Here is a 22,269-nt window from a genome sequence, read left to right as displayed (position 1 = left end):
TTTTAGTTTGTTAGGTTTGTGTTGGTTTGTTTTGTTGTGGTATTTTTTTTTTATCTTCTCTTTCTGATTTCTTCCAGAAAGACAGAGGCAAAAAAATATTTCTCAGCTTCAGCATGGGCTGTGTTTCTCCCTGTGTTAGATTATTTTTTTTTCCTTTTGCTTTGAGAATGAAGTTGACAAAACATTTTTTCCTGCTCAAAACAGGGAAGGTAACTGATAGATGGATGTCATCAAGTTATTTATCTAAACAGGGCCCTGAATTTCATACTCGTGATGTAAACTCATTAATGTCTATATCTGCTTGCTTGATACACAGCTGAGTGAATGAAATTAATGAATAAGGATTTTAAAAAATTCTATTTTATAAGAAATGTAAGATAATGGTGTGTATTTGCACATAATTTGTGTGAACTGGGGGGACTAGGAAACGAGGAGAGGAGAGGAGAGGAGAGGAGAGGAGAGGAGAGGAGAGGAGAGGAGAGGAGAGGAGAGGAGAGGAGAGGAGAGGAGAGGAGAGGAGAGGAGAGGAGAGGAGAGGAGAGGAGAGGAGAGGAGAGGAGAGGAGAGGAGAGGAGAGGAGAGGAGAGGAGAGGAGAGGAGAGGAGAGGAGAGGAGAGGAGAGGAGAGGAGAGGAGAGGAGAGGAGAGGAGAGGAGAGGAGACTGAATCATGTGCAAGCATGTTTTTCATCCCCACTTTGGAAGAAGGCCTGCTGCTCCTATAGTCTTGAGGAAAGATCTCAGGATACTAATGTTTATATCAGTACTGTCCTTAATACATTAAGCCACTTAATGTAAGCACTTCATCACACAGTATAAGGACAAGGGTCCCCCTAAGTTCCCTCTGTAATCAACAGATAAAGACAGGCAGTTGAAAACCTCTGAACCTGTGAAGAGGATGTCCTGGAAGATCTTCCTCTCCCCAATGACTGTAGAGGGGTCCTCAGCCAACCAAATCCTTAACTTCTGTGCTTCAATCTCTAACAGATTTGTGACTCCACAGACACCAGACTTCTGTCGAACTCAGCCCTTTCACTTAGGAAACACTAATGATGAAGATGACATAGCCCCAGTCTCCCAGCCATGAAATACATCTCATTTTAGGAATGCTGACTAAGCTGATTCTCATTTCCCAGGTACATTAATGCAAGTGGAAAGTTCCACAGTTTCCAACGCAAAGTAAGAAAGATTGCATCAACCTCACAATAGGCTGGGGCAATTTGTGCAGGTAAGGAGCCAGCTTATGGACTTGTTTCTCTGAAATACAGGTTTAGTTCCAGATTAACCCAAATATACTGCCCTACTGCTTCATCAAACACAGACTGGGAAGGAAACGCACAGCAGAATCTTCTATCTTCACCCCCAAGCTTCTCTGAATAACAGGATTAGAAATGTTACCATTTCTCTGTAAAAGAACATAATAAGACAAAATAGAGACACTAAGACTGTGGAGAGGATTTTGAGAGGCATAAATGGTGCTAAAAAAAGAAAAAGCCTTGCTGAAGGTCTTGGGTGTATTTCTGTTCTTTGTGGTTTCAGAAACCTTCTTTATCTGTAATAAACAGGTACCAGAGCCTCAACTGATGATTAGAAAAATATTTTTATTTTCCACAAAAGAAAATATCTTAACAAAACTTTTATGTAAAAGCTTTTCAAAATTTTTCATGGGATGATTTTTATGTGAAAATAGAAAACAGTGGTTTCTGGAGGTTGTAGTAAGTCCAGAAAAACAGTTTTGTGAAAATGGTGACAGAAAAAGATCCCTCGCATAATAACATGAACATGTTTTTTTTATTGCTATACAAAACATCTTTGTATAACACTGGAGACTGCCTACCTCCAGTGATTTGTGAGATGATTCTTTCTTCATTACAAATATTCCCACAGACACAGAAAAGCAACACTTGCAGTTCAGGTAGGTTGGTAGAAATGCCAGTATTTTGGCTGCCATAGCCTATTGAAATTCTGTGGCTGACCAGTGGAATAGTTCAAAAAAAGGAAAAAGAAGCCAAAGACAGTCACCCCAAAACACTGAACTGTAGCACATCTGGGAATGTATACAGATATATATTGTACATGAATCCTGGCACATTCTAGAAAAATGGTCCTTGAAACTGGTATGTCTCCTTTAGCTGGTGTACGTGTATGTCCATGTGTGTATAAGCACTTATGGTGGTAGTAGACAGCCATCAGCAGCACTAATCTAAAATCTGAGCAATTACTATTCTGACAAAGAACAAATAGTTTCGTCCTCTTCGTCGTCATTCCAGACATCAATGTCCCATCTAACAACAGCTATCAAAGGTGATGCATTTCTTCACTTCAGACACTTCTCTGGAAAGCTAATGGGACCATTCTTGTCTCCTCTTGTTGTATAAGCAATCACAGCAATTACATAACTGCTGAAAAAACAACTTCCTTTCAGGACAAATGTACATGAAATAATTGAAAGAGATGAAGAGGGATCCAGAATACATATTTTTCCTGAGAAGATAACCCAATGCACCACAAACATAATTTAGGCAAAAAGTCTACGACAACCAGAAGAAAATAAACTCACTGCATGTCATGGTCTGGCTCTATTTAGACAAGAAAACTTCTCCCATCAAATCCAAACTCTGCAATCCTTGCATAAATCAATGACATCACCTTTCGTGACTCACTGCTCACAATATTTATATTCAGCAGGCTCTCTCCCTCGTGGGAAAGTGTCTGCACTGCTGAGACCCATAACTCAATCTGATCCTTGTACAGGAGATAAAGAGGATGTTCACCCACCTTGCCTTAATTTCACACACTCTGCATGATATCCCAGCAGGATTTCTTTTCTCAATTTCATGACAATGTTGAACAGAGCTTTGTCTGCTGTGAAGTTTCAGCTTGTGCTGTCTAGGGAACAGCACAGAGAAGAACACATGTGAATGTGCACATGTTCCTGTGTATGACATGAATCATCGTAGTAGAGTGTTTTAACATGATGCACTTAGATAACACAAAGGCTGAAAGATAAGCACTTACTAAACATGAGATGGCTGTGGTGCATGCAAAATTAATTTTGATTCAGTCTCCAAAAGGGTGATGATGCATTGTTTCATTACATGCTCATACACTTATTCTCAAATACTCTCTTGCACATTTTTGTTATATTTTCCCATTATCTGAGCTGGTCACCCCAGGCTCCCTTTATAGTCAATTAGAAGAAACAAACATTTCTGCAGTGCAATTCATCTCATCTGAAAGTAGACATCCAATATATGACAGCTGAATCACTCTTGAAAAATACCCTTCAGTCATTTACACCTGTATAAAATACAGTCACTTGCCTCGATTTGGCTCACAGACAATTGCCCTGTATGAATGGCAAGATAAAAGACAATCCAACTCATTCATCCCCATCCCTCTTTAGACTTCAAGGCTGTAATATGTTTTATTGCTGAAATATTTCTGGTAGATGAAAAAAATACCAGAAAGAGAAAATTGTAAGCAATTTTTCTCATTTCTGTAAATCATTGAATGCACCTCATTACCTTTATGAAAGGCTCCATTTTCTAAATTTGTGTCTATTCTTGTTTTCTTCTTTGGGCTGTTAAATTTCTGCAGCACAGGAAATACTACATGCTTCTCTCCCTCTTTGCAATCTTCTTCCTGATTAAAAATTTCCACTGGCACTCACCATTGAAAATTCCTTCAACAGGCTATAGAAGGCTTTATTTAAAAGCAGTCATAGTGTCATATTATGTCCTAATGATCAAAATAAATTATTCAATGTCAAATCCCATCCAGGTTTATTGATTAAAGGTATTTCCTCTTCCCTTTCTGGCTCAATCTACATTTTGTCTCTTACCTAGCACACCAACAGGAAAATTAAAAATATAATATGCCACATAAGGTAACAACTAGAGCAAGATTTAATAATGATTTATATTCCTACAGATTTGTAAAACTCAAAGAATATTAGTCAAGACATAATGATTCCAAATTTACACCAGAAGAACCAAATTCAACATCTGGATCATAATTTCATCCAGAGTAAAAATACTCTACAAATCATGAAGCTTCTGTGTGCGTGTGCTAGGGCAGGGCAGGGGGTGAGGGGGTGTGTGTGCAAGATGATGTGTCTTCCTGAAGTGGAAACACTGGGCAATTTTATGATTCTATTCATAAAATCTGGGAGAGAAATCTGTGTCTCACACACCTAACTAAAAATCATAAAAAAAATTTATTATGTTCATCTGACTCTTTAAATGTTACTGCAATTTTTTTTTTCTGCCTATGGTATTTATAGAGTATCTGTCACTGCATACACCGGCTGCATAACCACTGGTATTTGGATATGATCAAATTAAAGTCTTTGGACTAAGAGGAGCGACCATTAAATTCTGGGGAGGAGTAGGAGGGGCCTGGAGCTGAAAAATGGAAGTATTTTGCATTATGAATTCCTGCATGTGGCTACTCTTCCTCAGCAAGTGATGTCTTCTCAGTTCTACTCAAAATAAGACTGTCAGGGCATGCCTGGCCAGGTGCAGTACAAGTGAGACAGCACTTGCCTGGCATGACATCACAAAGGCATCCCCTGGCAAAAAAGCAGTGAAGAAGCATTGCTGTCTGTCCTCCTTTCTATATGAAAAGATAGTGCCTTCATTTCAGAGCAGAACTTCCAAAGCCCTACAGACACTAAGAAAAGCTTGGACATACAAGCTGCTGGTGGAATCAGCATGCTACCTGTTTGACCCAGGAGATATATCCTGAGCAAAGATCAGGAAAATAAACTAACCTAGTGGAATGAGGCACCCCCTTCCTTCTGTTTCCTTCATGGAGATTTTTATTTATATTTTGAGATACTGTTAATGAAAATCAAGGCTAGTTTGGGGCAAGGGCTAGAAGGGCTGCTTCTCTCTCACGAACTTTGCTTGTCTACAGGGAGAAACAGGGAAGGCTGTGGATCTTGTGCAAGTGTGAATTCAGAGAATAAAGATTGCCTCTTCACACGGAGGTGCTGTGCTCTCCATGTGCTAAGTGGTCATGTCCATGTCTCCATCACTTTGTAGGGACAGCCTCTAGGACAGGCTTAAAGGCATCTGAATCTGAGCTCCTCCTGAGTGAGTGGACAGGGTCTATGGAGTTACTCCATTCCTGGAGGAGCTATGCAGATCTGGTCAGCTGAATAACCACAGACTTCACCTGATCCATTGACTACATTTCCATTATCCTGGAGCTTAGACTTCTATCTTAGGTGTGGACACTGACATACTGAAGTCTGAACTTCCCAACTCAACATCTTGGTCTGACAGCGGGATCTGCCAGGAGTCACTGGCATAGATATGCTCTCCAAGCCGTAGAGAAGGAGCAAAATGTCTTTACTTACTTGCATGTGCTACTTGAATCAGTAACATCATCATACAGAGCACAGGTCATGAAGATGTTTCTGATTCCTGCCTGGGTTATGAAGAATATGGAGCGCAATGATTTAGTAACATATAGACAAAGTCATCCATTCCAGTTCCCTCTGAAAATGATCCTGCCAGTAAAAGGGCTGGATACATGGGAGCCAGAAAACAGGACACAGCATTCTCTAAACTTCTCAATTTTATAAAAGCGATTTCCAAGGAAAAATAAAGAAATTGGATCAATCCCTGTCAAGAGGTCTTTGGAGTGATAGGTTGAGGGGAACACAGTGGACATGCAAGGGTTCCTCCATGCTTTGTCCAGGAGATATGATCCCTCAAAGGGAAATACAAGTGAAAAAAATAGCCATATGGGGAAAGAAAATGTAGTCCTTTAGCTTTATCTCTTTCGAGAGTCTTATCTCTTTTATCCTATGTATTTTCAACTCAGTGCAGACCTTTGGTCTCCTCTCCTGTTGAGAAGGAAGATCAATCAATACCATAGATAAAAAACTACACGGAATCATCAATCATTTGTCAGAGCATGTGTCCCTCTGCATCTTCTATATCTGAGCAACTTCCGGAGGGCCCAGAAAAGACCTTGGTCCTGGTTTGTCAGATGCTACAAAAACCTGAGTAAGAAAGAGTCTCTGGCCCAGTGGGAGCAGGGAAAGGCTGAAAAGGAAACAGAGATAGCATGAGTTCATAGGAGAGGTTAACACTAAGATGTCAAAAGTAGAATTTAGATTCCCAGTTTGAAATAAATAAATAGATGTCACTTCTTATCTTCCTGATAGAGATAGGTCCTGTCATGATTGCTTTCTAGATCTTCAATACCAATGGCATAAAGCAGCCAGGAGTAAATTCAAACACATTCCCAGTGCAGCTACTGACACTGATTTAATTTTTAGTTCTTTTTTGATTGCACTATAAGCATCAACAAAGCAGCATGAAAACTGCAGAGGGAGAGACAGAGGTATATTTAGGCTACAGTCAGGCTGAACCGCTCTGAGATATCACACATGTTGCAAAGAAAAGGGTTGTGATTCGTTTCACCTATCTTTGGATTGCTAGAAGTCATGCATGTAGTCAGAGCTGATTGGCTGGAGCCCTTTATGGCTTGTGAGAGAAAGGTATTTTGAGAAGGTGATTCATCCTACCCATCCTACCTCCGAGATGAATATCCTGCATGAATGGCTAGCAGCCTCTGGTGACTGCACAGGGAGCTGAGCCATGGCTTGTGCTGCATGCACAAGCCATCAGCTGGTAGGAGTCACTCCAGACAGAGTTAGATTGAAGAGGAGCCCCTGTACCATGTCAAGAAGAGCTCGTATGTCTGCAATTTTTTATACCTCATAGAAAATTCTTATATCAGTCAGTCCACTTTCTCTGCATGCTCTTGTATTTTGGCTACACCTACTATTAAATTTTTCTTCCTGTTCTCATGATATTAGTGCAATAAGCCACTACCAGAGAAATATGGTTATAGTGGGATGTGAGGGGCAGGAGTGGGGGGAAGGAGAAATAAAACACACTGCACTCAAAAACATTTCAGAGGCTGAGAGCAAAAAAATCAGAGCACAGGCAGAACAGCCTGAGTGTTTCTGGCGAGCTTGCAGGCACAACACAAGTAAACATCTGAAAGACAAAACTACTATCAGCTCAGCACAGAAAGAAAGCTGCCAGATCCAGAAAAAAATTAGAGTGAGGCCCAACTTAAGCATGTGTGTGCATGCTGAAAAGAGCCAGAAAATCTCTACAAATGTCACCATCCACTCTGGTTTGATATACGGGCCCCAGAGGCCAAGAGCTTGACTCTCAGGTCTTTTTTTGTGCAAACTGTGACATCTCAGACTCACATCAAGGGTTTTCTATATGTTTTGGCTCAGTATCTTCACCGAGTTATGTTGGTGGAAGGAACTTCAGATTCACACCAACCTAACAGAGTTTATTTTGCCATCTGTCTGTGTGTAGTCTTCATATTAATAATTAGGCAATGTAGATTGGGATGGAAATTCCTTCCTGAGGAGCAAAGCTCTGTGCTGTGCAAACCACCTAGCAGGCACAGAAACTCTTGTTTCAAGTTACTAGTGAGAAACCTGACTACTGATTGTTACCTAAATATCATCATTGTTAAGCTGTGCATTGCCATGGTCCTGTTATTTGAGATTTCTGCTGAATAAGAACACACCCCAAAAGTAATGAGCTCAGTTAATGACATGCTATGAAATCCTTGAGGACTTTTTTGAACTAAAAGTGTACTTTCTGTGGTCTGTTAATGAAATCATCCTTCCTGTCAATGAACCAAGGCTGTGGGGAGATGAGTTGCATGAGTTTCCCAGTGGAGTATTTCCCAGCCCATGCCACAGCACAGGGTGAGTTGCACAGAGTCCCCTTCCCTGGCTCAGGAAGTATTTCCAGTCAAGGTCATCTCCCTCAAAGGATTGTTGGCATTTGGTGTGGCATTGGCTCACCACTTTACCTGGGAGAGGGTGGAGGGTCACCACTGAGCCAAGTGGGTCTCTGGCAGCTGTTTGCTGCCTCCTGACACAGGCTGGCCAAATGAACAAGTCTGTTTTATCACACTTGACACATGAAACCCCAGAGAGGAAAGGCAAACCTGGCAATAGGTAAAGGCATTATTAACCTCATGAGCAAATGAATCTGTCCCACTGACGTGGGACATCTTTGCCTTTTCTGAGTTCTTTCCTGGTTCACACTGAGCACAAGTCACTCAGCTTCTATGGGGATATGACTCAGCATTAAATTTTGGCACAAGCTGCTCTGGATTAATTATAATGGTGAAGTGAAGAGCTGTGGGGGGCCTAATTTTATTGATAATGCTTCTCACCATGTAATCAGATTTTAAACCCCTTTGACCCCATTCCAAAAATCCTCATTTGGACGAGTACTTCTCTTCTGGAGGATAAAATACATGAGTTTTTTCAGGTCTCTTTACCAAAGGTCTCTATAATGGCATTTCAGACATGAATTGATAAATCCTTACTAAAGGAAGGGAAAACACTAACATATTGTACCTCATGGACTAGAAAAGGAAAAGTAGAGCTCATGAAATGCTAGTTAAAGAATGATGGCAAGCCCCTAAAAAAACAACAGTCCACTCATATTTGTGTACATTAATTTTTTAATAGTTCTGCTCATTTTGACCCCCAGTCCTAAATTCATAACATCAATAATTCAAGTTCCCATAAAGAAAACAGCAAATTTTGAAGGAAGAGTGTGACTAAAGACAGTCACAAGAAAATAATCTCTGGGTAATTTGAATCTTTTTAGAACCAATATAAATGAATTATTGACAGAATAAAAAGAGGAAATTAATGGATCTCAGATTTGAGTGGAAGGCAACTGGCATTTTTAGGAAAACCACACAAAAATTGGCATTTTTTATCAGACATTCAAAGCTTGCAGTTGGATTTTTGTTCTCTCACCTTATATTTTCATGTTAAACAGTGATTCTGGAAGAAGCTCACCAGGGTTAGACTGTCTGCTTGTAGCTTCTGCTCTCCTCTTTTTGCAGCAACCAAGTCACTTCTGCTCATTGCTGTTCTGGCACAGCAGATGTGAATTTCTTTTTCTTCTTCATGTCTTTTTTTTTTTTTTTTTGATAGCACATCAGTTTTGAATGCCTCTTGCAAGAGCCCTCAGACATAGCTGTGTGAATATAGGAGCAGCAGCATTTATCAAATTCACAAAGCATTTATACAAATTCTGGTTTTGTGAGTAACTGAACTTTAAGGAACATTGTCAACAAATTCTTGGGACTCCAATTAAATGGGAAGATCAGTAGCAACCACAGCGCTGCAGGAAGAGAGCAGCAAAGGCTGCAGAAATCTGACAGAGGTGTGGGACAATCCTTCCTCTCAGAATGACACAACTCCAGGGCTTAAAGTTAGTAGGTTTACAGGCAGACAGACTGGGCTAATTCTGGACTTCTCATGAGTCTAATTTAATTCCTAGAAGTGAAGCTGTGTTTGCTCAAGCTTGGCTCCAGACCAGCTTTTCCAGAAGCAGTCAGGCACCAGTGCATTTGTCAGAGTCACTTTACTCCCACTGATGCTAGTTACGTGCTTTTTGAAAATCCCACTTAGGGTGACTGCAAATCTTGCCCCAAGTGTACTCACTTGGGTTTATTCAACTGTAATTACAGGTCAGCTCTGCTTGCACCAGAGTCCTCCCACCAATCTCCTCATTTTCCTGGCACAGCAGTGATCTGTATCCCTGATGTGAGGGTGGTAAAATTAATTCTGCATATTGGAAGCTGAAAAGTGAAGCTACAGAAGGGTAAGAATGCTATGAATCAGTTCTCTAAGTGAAGTGATAGTTGAGCTAGCTCTAACTTATATTCTTGATCAAGTCCCTTCTCTCCTTGCTGTTCCACATACAAATACTGAATATGATGGCAGCATGTTTGTCAGTTAAAAAGGACTCAGTGTCACATCAAGCCACAACCAAGCACAGACTAAGGGCCTGCATGTGAGCAGTGCCAGCACTGAGGGGCCTTTTTAATGCAGGGAACCTTATTAGTCTGAACATTTTGAGACCACAGAGCCATCTAAATCTGCCATTGCTGACTTGTAGTCATAAGCAGTGCAAAGACATTTTCTGCTTTTTTCCCTTTAAATTAGTATTTTGGCATAAACAGAGGAAAAAAATTTCAGAAGTTTAGCCTTCATGCCCTAAATATAAATATACCCCTGGAAGACACAGCAGCAGCTGATGCAGGAGCTGGAGCAGGTTAGATTTTGACTAACCAAACTGCTTGGATTAGCAGATTCTGGAATAACAGCATTACAAACCCCAAGAAGCTTGAAACCTCATATATTGAGTCTCCTGGGCCTTGGAAGAAACTGCAGATTCAGGTCAGAATCATTAGCTGAGAGTTATCTCAAGACCGAACTTCTGAATCCTAAATTCCTCTGCTTATTATTTTTAATCCATCTTTGTATTTTCTGTACCTTAGAGTGCATTACTCCTAGTGATGACATTACTTTGTCCATTTGTTTCCAGACACAGTCAAAGGCAAGTGGTCACCATCTCAGCCATGATTTACTGAGGTCTCAGTGTCCCCCATGATGTCATGGCTGTTTATATCCTAAGGAAATCATCTCCTTGGGAAAGTAAACTCATTTAAAGAGCTAATGCTGGTTGCAAACTGCCAAACAACTGCCTGGGAAATAAGGAACCCAGAAGTGAATAACAGATATACACACTGACTGTCTCTTGAGGAAGCAGGACAAAACTTCCCTTTTACTTTCACCATCAGTTCTCTAGCTGTTCACAGAAATAGGAGGGTTGCAGAATAGCTAGGAATGAACTGCCACCGTGTGGCCAAGGCACAGTTTTAGCTACCTTTCTAGAAATCTTCAAGAGCTGATGCTGTAAGTGGCAGTCCTCAGCATTTAATTGTGGAAGTTTTGTGCTCAGTCACACATTTTACTTTGGTGTCATGTGCCATGTCTCCCTATCAGTGCCCATAAGCTTATTGGTAAAGTCATGCTCCCTTTTCAATCTCACTTTAATAAAAGGGTGGAATATATCACTTCTAATTCCATAAATTCTTTTTATATTTTCTCTAATAGGTTACCTCATCTCCTGTGAGGAGTCAGGGTATCATAGTTACTGAGTCATTCGGGTGGTGATGCCTGGTCTTGCCATATAAAAGATGAGCAGTATTTTAATATGACAAGCCTTGTAGTAGAAAACTTGTCAACATGCACTAAATTGCTGCTAATCAAATAACAGGCTTTAGCTTCTGCTTCTCAGTCTGGTCTAAAGCAGCTGGGCTCATTTGTCATGATACATCCTTAAAATTCTTCTGGAATGTATATTTCTACCTCTAAAACCCCCAATAATTAAAGAGTCATTCCACTGACTTTATACAACTTGATTTCTCTTTACCATGGGCATAATTCAGAGACACAGGCCCAAAAGTTGGCAAAAGCCTCCTAAACACAGCCTGCTGTGACTGGTCAAGCAGCTTTGTGCTGCTTTCATCTCCTTGTGGACCTGCCCCACCACCAAATCACAGGAGGCACTCTCCCAAATTTACCCAAGCAGAACAACAAACTAACCCTATAGCTGTGAAAATTTTCAAGACACTCACTAGGTGGGAATATAATATTTTTAATACACCCCCTCAAAGCTGGAGCAGTAGATAACCATGTGTGTTTCTATGCATTACCTTGGAGGACTTCCTGCATTACTCAAGGCGATGCTGACACCTTCTGCCTTCATCGTAACTTTATGGCACTGCAAGATTCAAACCAGAGCATAGATCTTGTCCAGCTGCCAACTTTCCATTAGCTGCCTATATTTCTTCTGTTTCTGCCAAAGACCTTTACAATTTCACTCACGTACATGCATTGTGATTACACTGAATTGCTCAACACAAAAGGACAAAATTATTTTGAATCCTCCAGGATGTGGTTTCTTCAACAGACTTCACCTCTCTTCAGTTGCTGAATTCTTATACACAGTGTCTTTAGTTTCCAAAGACAGCTGGGGATTTGGTGTCAGAAATTTGCAGCCAGAGCCCCTTCAGAGCTAGTACTCAGCAATGACACAAACTAGAGGGATCTGACATATCCTAATATTTCAACTGAGCTGGATTTGAAACAACAGAATATGAGATGATTTCACAAAGATCTTGCCTATTATTCCAGTGCACTCTGGAAAAGAGCTTTTGGGGATCAGTGCTGCAGGGAACACTTGCACACAGTGGCCTTGATCCGTGATAGAGCTCCTGGTTGATGCCCTTCATTACCATGGCCTGGGGGTAGGACTCAAAGGGCTCACTAATAATCTCTCCAAAAGATCTAGGTCATATGGAGCTCTGCTGGTCATGAGCAATTCTTCTGTGTGACTGGCATTGTCAGAAGACCTCTAGTAGGTGCTTAATTTCTAGAGTGCAATGCCTGAAAATAACTGCATGTTGCAGCAAGGTCATTTAGAGAACATACCCATGACAGAGAGAATCCCTTCAGTGTCCATGCAGAGAGCTCTGCCTGCAAAACCATGAGGGAATGATTTAGTGCAGGTGGGGAGCACTTTTGTAGGGCAACCAACTGCTCCTGGAAACTGTAGAAAGCTGCTTAGGGCGAGCCAGTGTCAGGGAGGGGCAGGGTTCTGTCTCGGGCTAATACAGAGGGTGCTGCCATCCACACTAAATCCTTCTCTGAGGAGGCAGCTGACACTGGGAATGGAGATGCTCCCCTTTCCTCTCTCCTGCTCCCTTTCTGCTTAACTGCCTGCTCCGACACAGGTAGTACAAGACCCTTGAACCCTCAGCTCCCACCTCCCCAGAGAGTGCCCCAAGATTTAGGGGCTACTTTCCATAGCTCTGTTGGAGCTGAGCCCTGTTCAGTGAGGAGCATACAAGGGTTAATATGTTAGAAGAAGAAAGGAGGTGCCTGTATTTATGGGATAGATGATAGAACATGTTCTCAGAGAAAAACTGGTTTATTTTACTTGCTTAATGAGAATTTCCTAAGATGATGGCTGGCTTGAACTTAACTTTAAGAAAAGGAGTGAAAAAAACCCCACAGATTCCAAATAGAAATTACGAATCTGTTTTTCCCCTCTTTGTCTCTTATTCATAATAGTGAATCCAGTTTCACACTCAAGCTTCTGTGCTGGACAGCAGGGGGACCCTCATCCTCTGTCACAGCCAGATGACCAGAGATGTCTCTCTTTTACAAAGACAGGCAAGAGATTACAGGGAAGGTCACACATACTGAAGCAGTCTGGTTCTGCACATCAAAATGCATTCTTAAAACAATAGCAAAGAGATCAGTTGCTCCAATGCATAAAACCTTGGCACTATGAGCATGAAACACAGCCCAGGGCAGAAAAACATTGGAACCCTTTTCTTCTTTCTTCTCATCAGTATTTTAATTATGCACATGCTTAATTCTGTTATAGTAACTCAAACAAGATGGTGAGATTTTCTGTCAGCACCCATCCATGTTGCAGGTTCTAGCAGCAAAAAGATGCCCACACAGACGGTAAAAATGTTCCTCGGCAACTTCAGTATGAAATTCTGTTTGGAGAGGAGTTTCAGGGTGACACAGTTGCCAAAAATGGACAGCTTTGAGCACTGTCTCCCTTCTCTCACACATACACAGAACTGCAGCCTTGAGGCATGCCAGAACCTAGGGGGGTGTTTGGAACATGCTGTGCTCTGTCTATCCCACCTGGCTGAGTGGAATTCAATGATCACATTCAGAGGCAGAATAGTTTTAAGGGCATTCAGCTCAGGGCAGACAGCACAGGACTGCTACAAAGGCAGCAACACAAGGGAAAGGATACAGACTATGGTGAAAAACACCAACAGCAGGGAGACAAAACCTAGACCTTAATGTAAACTCTTCTTGAATATGTATCAATTATGTTGTTTAAACTGGTCATTTTCAAGAGGATGTTAACTAGGCCAAGAGTAGCAAAAGCACCTCCAGAACCGAAGTGCTACATAAACAATTCTTCCCTTCTCTTCACAAACATCACTAGAAAAAGAATTAAAATGCTTTAATCAAACAAGAGATGCCAGCTCTGAATGGACGAACATATGGGGTTTTGGCACTTTCCTATCTTAAGACAGAAAGTGGCCGAGATCATTAAGTTCAGAGAGATACTTGCAACCCATGACAGAAATGCTTTTTGAATAACTCAGTCCCAAAGACTGGGAACACAGATCTGCAAGAATTACCACCTGCCAAATGTTCTCTGTGAGGGCACAAGGTCTATGGAGGTTTTGGTATATCAGATGGGTTATATTCATGGTCAGTGCCTTAGGAAATTCATCCAAGCCTGTGGACACAAAAACTACTGATCACAGAAGCAAGAAAACACTAGCAAATCACCAGCTGGTCATACCAGTGCTGCCATGATCCATCTGTCATAGTCCAGCACCAGCTGAATGATGCCAGATGAAAAAAAATCAGAGTAAGGAAAACCTTGATCCCAAACACCTTAGCAAATTCTTAAGACAAAGTATGAGCTGGGTAAAATAGGCAGAGCATTGGTCTTATTAATTCCAAGTATCACATGGAATACACATCACCTCTTAGAGGAAGAGGAACACTTCTAGACTGCATTCATCCTAATATATTGTCTTCAGTGATGGAGAGGCAGAATTCCAAATATTGGGTATAATCTAAAGGTGATGTGGTGGCTTTGTCTGCAAGTTGTCTTTTGCCCCTGAGAACAACCTTTGCTCCAATTTATTCACAAAATGTTCTCCATGACTTTGAGCTTTTCTAGTGTACACTAGGGTATCTAGATTCATCAGCTGGGTGTTAAAATAGATGAAAACTAGCAAGTGGTGTAAACACATGTAAAAAGCTGCATATATATTTTGCATGCAGTAAATATTTTGATGTATCCAACAACAGAACCATTACCAATAGCAAGCAGAGTACAAAACACTGGAGCACACTATTTCCCCAAATACAAGTTTCTAATGCTGATTCCCTCACTGAAGCTTTTTTCTGCTTGTACTGCAGACTATGTGTATCTTGGTGCTGCTGTATATTCTCAGACCATAGAGTCAACGATGGCACGTACAAATTTTCATGAGCAACAAAAGGAGAAAATTCTGCTTCACTGCTCTGACATTGGAAACACTGCTGCAAAAGCTCCAACATATTCACTGAATTCTTTGAACCACTTTGCAGTACTGAAGTCAGAAGAAAAATTACTGCACCAGGCAATCTCTGAATCATTGCTTTCTCTAACAGCACTAGAAAAAAGGTTGTCAAGCTGGAGTTCCCCCCAAGGCGGAATGACAAAGCAGTATTGTTAGGCACAGAAAATTTGATGAGTTAAACCCTCATTTGAGTCCAACATTGGAATAACCATGGCTTAAAATACATCCCCCCACAAAGAACCTTCAGTGACTGCACAGGTCACTTCTAGAGCGTAAGTGATGGATCAGTGGTAAAAAAAATTAAAAATGCAGATCTTACATGCCCAATTTCATATATTCTGTCTTCAAGGGAAAAGGGAACATTCTTCTTTCAACATTCTTTCTTGCGCGTTTTAGGCTTAAATTTTAAAGTGCTGTATGCCCCTTCCACAGCTTTGGGCAAGTACATGGGATGCCTTTCCAACCTTTTCCTAGAGGCAGTGGTTCTCCGCTGACTGTTTCTTTGAGATTGGTTTGCAGCCTTAGCTGCTTGGGCAGTATCCTGCGAGTATCTCCGGGGAGCACGGAGGATCCAGTTTGAATGCAAACTGTGTTCACTCGTACTGGTAGCAACTGAAAGAAAGAAGATAATCTGGGATTAACAGTTTGTCAGTGACATTTTTATCTGCACAGTGAAGGAACAGGGCCCTTCCTGGAAGTAAGGTCAAGAGACAAACCTTGTTTCACTGCAGGATATCACTTGGGATGGGATTAATTTTATCTAGAATTTCAATACCTGCAGCATAAATATATGTATGAGAGCTACTCACTTCAAATACACTCCTTGGGCACAGCTAAAATGACCTGCTTCAGATATTCACCTCAGCCTGAAACAAAGTTGAGAAATATCTATATGCCTCTGCTGATTATACAGGAGAGATGATGACCTTACATTGCATGTCTTCATTTCTTTGGACAGTCCTATCCTTTCTGATGAAAACCTCCAGTTTTTAGCCTAATCACTAAATCACTAAATGACTTCTTTTGATTGTTGGAAAGGAGTCACCCAGCCATTTCTCAAAAAACACACACACACACACACACACAAAAAAAAACCAAAAACCAAAACCCACAAAAAACCACACACACACAAAAAAAAAAAAAAAACAAAAAACCACAAAACAAAACAAAAACCCAAAAAAAACCCACCAAAACCAAAAACCACCACCACCAACAACAAATTTATACTTTTTATAGTTCTCCAAAGATAGCTTGAGGTAGAAATGCAAGGGTGAAGGGTGGAGTTCAGCCCTGAGCAGAAGGCAAGCACTATTCCAACCCTGCACGTCCTTCCTTTTCCATGTAATGACCACACGTAAAATAGTTGCACCCATTCAACAGGGAACAAGTGACGCATTACTGTAACTTCACTTTTTGCATGTAATGGTCCTAGATTTGGGAAGCAAAACTAGAGGACAGCTGGTTAACTAAACAAACATGATCTCACAATGCCACTCCTCCCTCTACCCTTTGCAGACCAAAAAACATCATATTTGGCTGGTTTATACCGCACCATCAAAATCAACATCCACATTTGGCAGATCCGTGTCAGGAGCTCTCCGCCATCTCTCTGAATCCAGGTCTGCAATCACTGAGTCAAAAAAAGCTATTGCTTCTCTTACATCTGAACTGGACTGTGGGCCTTTTCTTTCCATGGATGCCTGTTGATCAGACAAAGGAGAAAAGAGTTAGCCAAGCGTTGGGCACAATGGTTTTCTAATGAGCTAACTCTACATGAAAGCTATATTTGATGCCACACTTCAGGCTGTCAGAAAAAAATCACAAGTCCAGACTACTCCACAGTATAGAAATCAAAGAAAGCAGGACAGCAGTCTAACAAATACCCATCCTGTTGTGTGTTCAACAAGTATTTTCCATTGGGCACTACTGGCCAGGTGTTAAGAAATCCCTCAGAATCCATGTACCAGGCCATTTAATTGGGTGGCCAAAGTGACAGCTGGGCTTTGTGGCCAAATTTATTCCGCCTAGCACTAGGCTCCTAAGGAGACACACATTAGAAATGTAGTCATGCAGAGCTCCTTCTGTAATTAATGCTGGGCTCCAGTACCTTCAGAAGATGAGTCAGGCCTTAAGTAGGCTGAACCCTCCTCTGCAGGCAGCTCTTCCTTTCAGCTGAAAAGGAATTGAGGGGTAACTTTGTTACTAATTTAAGTATCTCATTAAAATGCCTAGGCTAGGTGAAATTAATCCAGATCTAAATTGCTGAAGTCTTTTTGATATGAAGAAGGATGGTGTGAGTCATTCAACTCTGTGATAATTCCCACTGGGAAGCTGCACATTATGAAATTAGGAGCCTATCTTAATAAAAAAGCAAATGCCTATCTATAAATGCTGAACCAGTCATAAAGCCTTAGCTAGTGATTCTGAAGGGACATATGGGATGAATAATTCTTGCCAAGCTCTACGTAATGAAGGGACATTTATTTTCTTTGCTAGTTCAGGTATATTGTCAGGCTGCAATACCAGCTCAGAAAATTGCTACCCTGGGTTTCAGTGAGAGAAAAGGATATGTGCCATGTCACACCTCTGAAGCACCAGCCTGTTCCCTGTTCTGTGGAGGCAGACAGATGAACTAGCTGGTTCACCTCCTGGCATTATGGGTTGATTGACATTCTCAGAAGTGTTAAAAGATAGCTGCTACCACACATCTACTGGAAATAGTGACTGCTATTATGACTAAGCCCTTATTGGTTAAAAGGCATTTTAAAGAAATGCCTATGTGCTCCCAGCATCTGACCCACCTCTCTATTCTTTTCTTCCACTAGACACAAGTGACACATTTTGAATCCATGGTCAGTCTGTAGTCCAGGACCCAGGGACCTTTGGGTCAAAACTCCCATGAGGACAGGTTTGTCTGCACAAATTACCTTCCCACATATCATGCATCAGGTTAGAGAAATAAGTGAATTTCCACTGACAGGTAATTTAACAAGAACAGGTAGCTTGGGACAAAACCATTCAAGCCTGGTGATTACACAAACCTTGCAATCTGTGAACATAAAATGTGTAGTTTAGAAGAATAGTCTGAATCTTGTACAAGTCTTCTTGACCTTTCCCTAGTTTTTTGCAAAGCCAGAGGTGTGCAGCTGTGATCCTGCCATTTGTGATGGCAAGAATTATTCATATGGATGACACATCCTGCTGATGTTCCTGTCAGATTTCCAAGGGGATGGCTCATGGAGTGAGCAGGCCAGTCAGTACCAGGGCTGTTCATGCATAGGGGCTAGCTGGCCAAAGTCAGATGCCTTAGCCTCAGACTGCAGGAGAACGAATTGTTTGCCAAAGCAATTTAAAGTTCTGGTGTTTTTCTTAAGCAGTATTTTCAGCAGCAAATCTCAGAAGTTCACAACCCATTCTGATGTTCTGCTGTGACAGAACATCTAAATATGGCAGCAACATTATTTAAAGTCAACCTGGCCTAATCAGTAAGTTCAGCCATATATCCCTTCTTCCTACCATCCCCATTATTGTCCAGGTTAAAGACTGCACTGGATAACCTTTGAGTCTCCTGCTGAAGTTGTTTGCAGTCATGTTACCTGAACAGATCATTCCTCTTGCTGCAGACCTTTTTGTCCTCACTGAATCAACTCTAGAGTCAAAGTAATCACTGAACTGTCCAGTGACTTGTAAACCTATAAAGCTTTTATTTCTAGGATACATGAAAATAATCTGCACCAAAGATGATATTCCAGTTTTATTTTCTAGTATCATTACAGTAAAGGGTGAAAAATTACACTGTCTGGAAATGACCCACCAACTTATTCATGAACAGAAAAAGGAATCCTTAAGAATTCCTCATACCCCACATCCTGTCAGTAGAGCTTGCACTGATGCCAAGTGTAGCACTGACAAGTTAACTAACCACTCAGAAAAAAAAATCCTCTTTGTTTCAGTGAATTTATAATTATTTTGTCTAAGTAATTTTGTCAATAAGAAGACTGCAAGGAAATCCAGGGATTACTGCACTTGTCAGTCATTAACAGCTATAAATAATCATAGTGAAGGACTCCAAGGTACTTAAATAGTTTGTAAGAGCTTGCTCTTTCATAACGTTTTCCATACTCTCATAATGTTTTCTTTTTCCTGCTTTCTCTCTCCCAACACTTCCCCCCTTAAAAACCACAGAAATACACATTTCTTTCGATGACCAGTCATTCATTCCTAATTTTACACTACTTAGAAAGAATCTTAAGATATTTAGCAATATTTCAAATGATGCAACAGTAAAATGACAACTGCCTGAAAGCAATAAAGCAGAAAACCAATAAAGGTGATATAGCTCCAATGATTTTGTTGCTTAAGACTAAGCACATGGCAAAAGTTCTTGGGAATTACCTTAGAAGACTCTTTGGAAGGAAGTGGAAGAAATGACTTTTTTCCAGTTTTGGATGATCTTGTAGATGCTGGAGAATCTGCAGCCATATGCATGGATTTCAAGTTATTGATGTTTTCAAGATATTTTTTCCTCAAGGCTAGCAGATCCTGTAGGTACTTAAGGCAGTCCTGAGTCTTAGAGTACATCCAGTCTCTGTCTTCCTCTTTTGACTGAAAGCAAGAGTCAATGCTGGTTGTACTTCTGCATTTTTTTAGTGGTTCACTGACTTTTTCCTGCTCACTTCCAAGGACGTACATAGAGGTGCTGCGGATCAGTCTCACTGCAGAACCTGCGCCATCACAGTAAGGGATGTCATCTGTCACGTTTCTTTGCTTGAAGTTGGGGTGAAATATAGAATGGATCTTTTTGAACATACTGCGTCACTTCCTCCCCTTTATACTTTTTCTCTTTCAGCTCCTTAATTTAACAGTAGGTCTAGCAATCAGCAGCAGTTGCCTTTGCCCTCAGCAGACAAAAAAATTGCCATTCACTGTAATGAGGACAAAAAAGAAACCTATGGCTGCACCAATTGTTTTCAGTCCAACATTGTGAGAAGCATGATGGTAATGCAGAAACCTCTTCTATACCATTTGTGTCAGTGAAAGAGCTTTGTCCTTTGCTCGGTTTAAAATATAGTTGAGGAGGTCAAATATCATGCTTTGACCTTTTGTTTGGCGTCTGGTCTCCATAAAAAGCATCAGCACGGAGGCAGGAATTCCCTCTCCCACTATTCCCGCGCGCTCCTGGGTTCCCCTGGGCGCCGGCCGCGGGCGGGCGCGGGGCGCGGGCGCTGGCCGTGGTGCTGATCCGCTCCCGGCCCGGCCCGGCCCGGCCGCCGCGGGGCGATGCTCGGGAGGAGCTGCCTGGAATCAGCCTCCACAGGGGCGAAAGTCTGCGTGGAGAAGAATAGTTTCTGTCGAGTGGATTTCAGCCGCTGAAAGAAGCCCCTCTGGGTTTCACCCGGCAGTAACCAGGAGATGGCTTCAGCTACCTGACACCACAGAGCTGCCAGGAACCAAGCGGATTCAGATGTCAGGTTCTGTTACACTCAATACAAAGATGCCCTGTGTAAGGGATGCTGTAAAATAAAACACCCTTCCAAAGTACTCCTCTGGCAAAATATTGCAGACAGAAACCTAAGAATTTGTACTTTCCACATTAGTTGTCCTCCTAGATGGGTGCAAGAACATTTAATACAGCAGGTTTGGTGATTGATTTTTGGCTGAAAATACTGAGAAACTTTGACTATTGTTGGCATAATCGAGGCATGGCTAGTATTTGTGACTATGTGTCCACATGATGTATGCTTTGGAGATAAGCAGATAGGAAACTGAGGCAATCAACAACTATTTAAAAACAAGCAGATACGCCCAAAAGAGTTTTCAAAAGAGTTTGCTCAGAAGAGTTCTCATAAGTCATCCTGCCCAAGCATTGACTGCTTGAGGAAAAATAATTATTTTTAAATCAAATAGGTCTCATCCTGCAAACACCACTGAGCAAATTTCTTCTAATACCTCTGGAAGTGCTAATAGAAGGCTTAAGCATTCTAAGATCTGTAGGATCTCAACAGGAAAGATAGGTTGGCATATAAATTTTTGCCTAGTGCTTTGGGAATTCTGAAATCTGGATAGTAAACATACACCACACATATCTTAAAATGTTCCTTTTATCTATAGCTAAAGTTAATATATACTTATAACAACTAAGAATTGAGGCAAACTAGGTTTTGCCACTTTTTCTGCCTTCTAAGAGTAATAATTCCCATTGCAGCTGAAAGCAGCCTAGAGATTGCTCTGAAATATAGTCAGCTGTGTGGTGTCTAGTACTTGTATGGAGGCATTCCATTACCGATTCTCTCCAAAGGTCTACTCAATCCCCCAGCTAGGTAATAGATTAAGCTGACTTTATGCTAGCATAGATCATTAGAACTATGAAAAAAATATGAGCTTTCTCCCCAGAATTACCTGTCTTAGATAGATAAAGTTTCAGGTCATCAGTACTAACACAGAATAATAATAATTCCATCTACATATTGATTTCATTTTCAGAGCAAAAGGCAGTAAGGGGGTTTTAATGCACTGTCTTGAATGGGTGAGGTAAATATCTGTCATAGCCATTCCAGGGAACTTGTTTACCAAGTTAAGAAAATTAGACTTTTCCAGAATAAGCCTAATAAAAATTTACTTAGGTTTGCTACATGGGATACTGGTCTTTGTTTATAGACATGATACAATACCAGTGAGCCTCAGAGTGCTCTAAGGCCTCTTAGTTCTCTTAGTAAGAAAACCCATAAGTCAAGAAAATCAGGGGGAAATCAAGAAAATATCAATAAAGGCTTGGATCAATAAGATCATTGGGAACTCCACTGAGAAACTGCTTACAGTATCAGACATTGCTTTTCAATTGCAAATTGATTTATAAGCTCACCTGGGCTTATAAAGAGCTACAGGGTAAAGAAAAATCCAGAACCAACCAATCAACCAGAAAATGCCCTAGGGTTCTGTTGATGAAACCACAGGAAAAGGAACATCTGTAAAGAGCAAATCTGATGATATGCACTGGCATTTAAAAAACATTTCATATAAGCCACAGCTTTTCCTACCCTGCTTCAACTAAATACTGAAAACATATGTTGACGTCTCACTGATTTAAAAAAACAATAGCTTTCAGTCTCTAAAGAGAGTTATCAATTTCAAACATGGTCCTTCCCATTTTTTTTAAAAGCTTGCTGGGTCACATTAATTCTGTGCCAACTTATGTGTCATTCCCATTGTTCATGGTGTTGTTA

General features: G+C 41.0%; 1 protein-coding gene across 1 annotated transcript; it reads right to left on the bottom strand.

The window, feature by feature from the left end:
• Positions 1–14,351: 14,351 nt before the first annotated feature.
• Positions 14,352–19,855, bottom strand: C3H13orf42 (chromosome 3 C13orf42 homolog). The gene is made up of 3 exons (XM_063393525.1): positions 19,442–19,855; positions 16,599–16,746; positions 14,352–15,658 (listed from the first exon to the last, which is right to left on the bottom strand). The coding sequence occupies exons 1-3, from the start codon at positions 19,853–19,855 to the stop codon at positions 15,417–15,419; spliced, it is 804 nt and encodes a 267-aa protein (XP_063249595.1). The 3' UTR covers positions 14,352–15,416.
• Between the last annotated feature and the right edge of the window lie 2,414 nt (positions 19,856–22,269).

This window comes from Prinia subflava, chromosome 3 (assembly GCF_021018805.1).
Source record: "Prinia subflava isolate CZ2003 ecotype Zambia chromosome 3, Cam_Psub_1.2, whole genome shotgun sequence".
Classification (NCBI taxonomy): Eukaryota; Metazoa; Chordata; class Aves; order Passeriformes; family Cisticolidae; genus Prinia; species Prinia subflava.
Note: the sequence above shows the minus strand (reverse complement) of the source record. Positions and strands in the feature narration are given on the sequence as shown.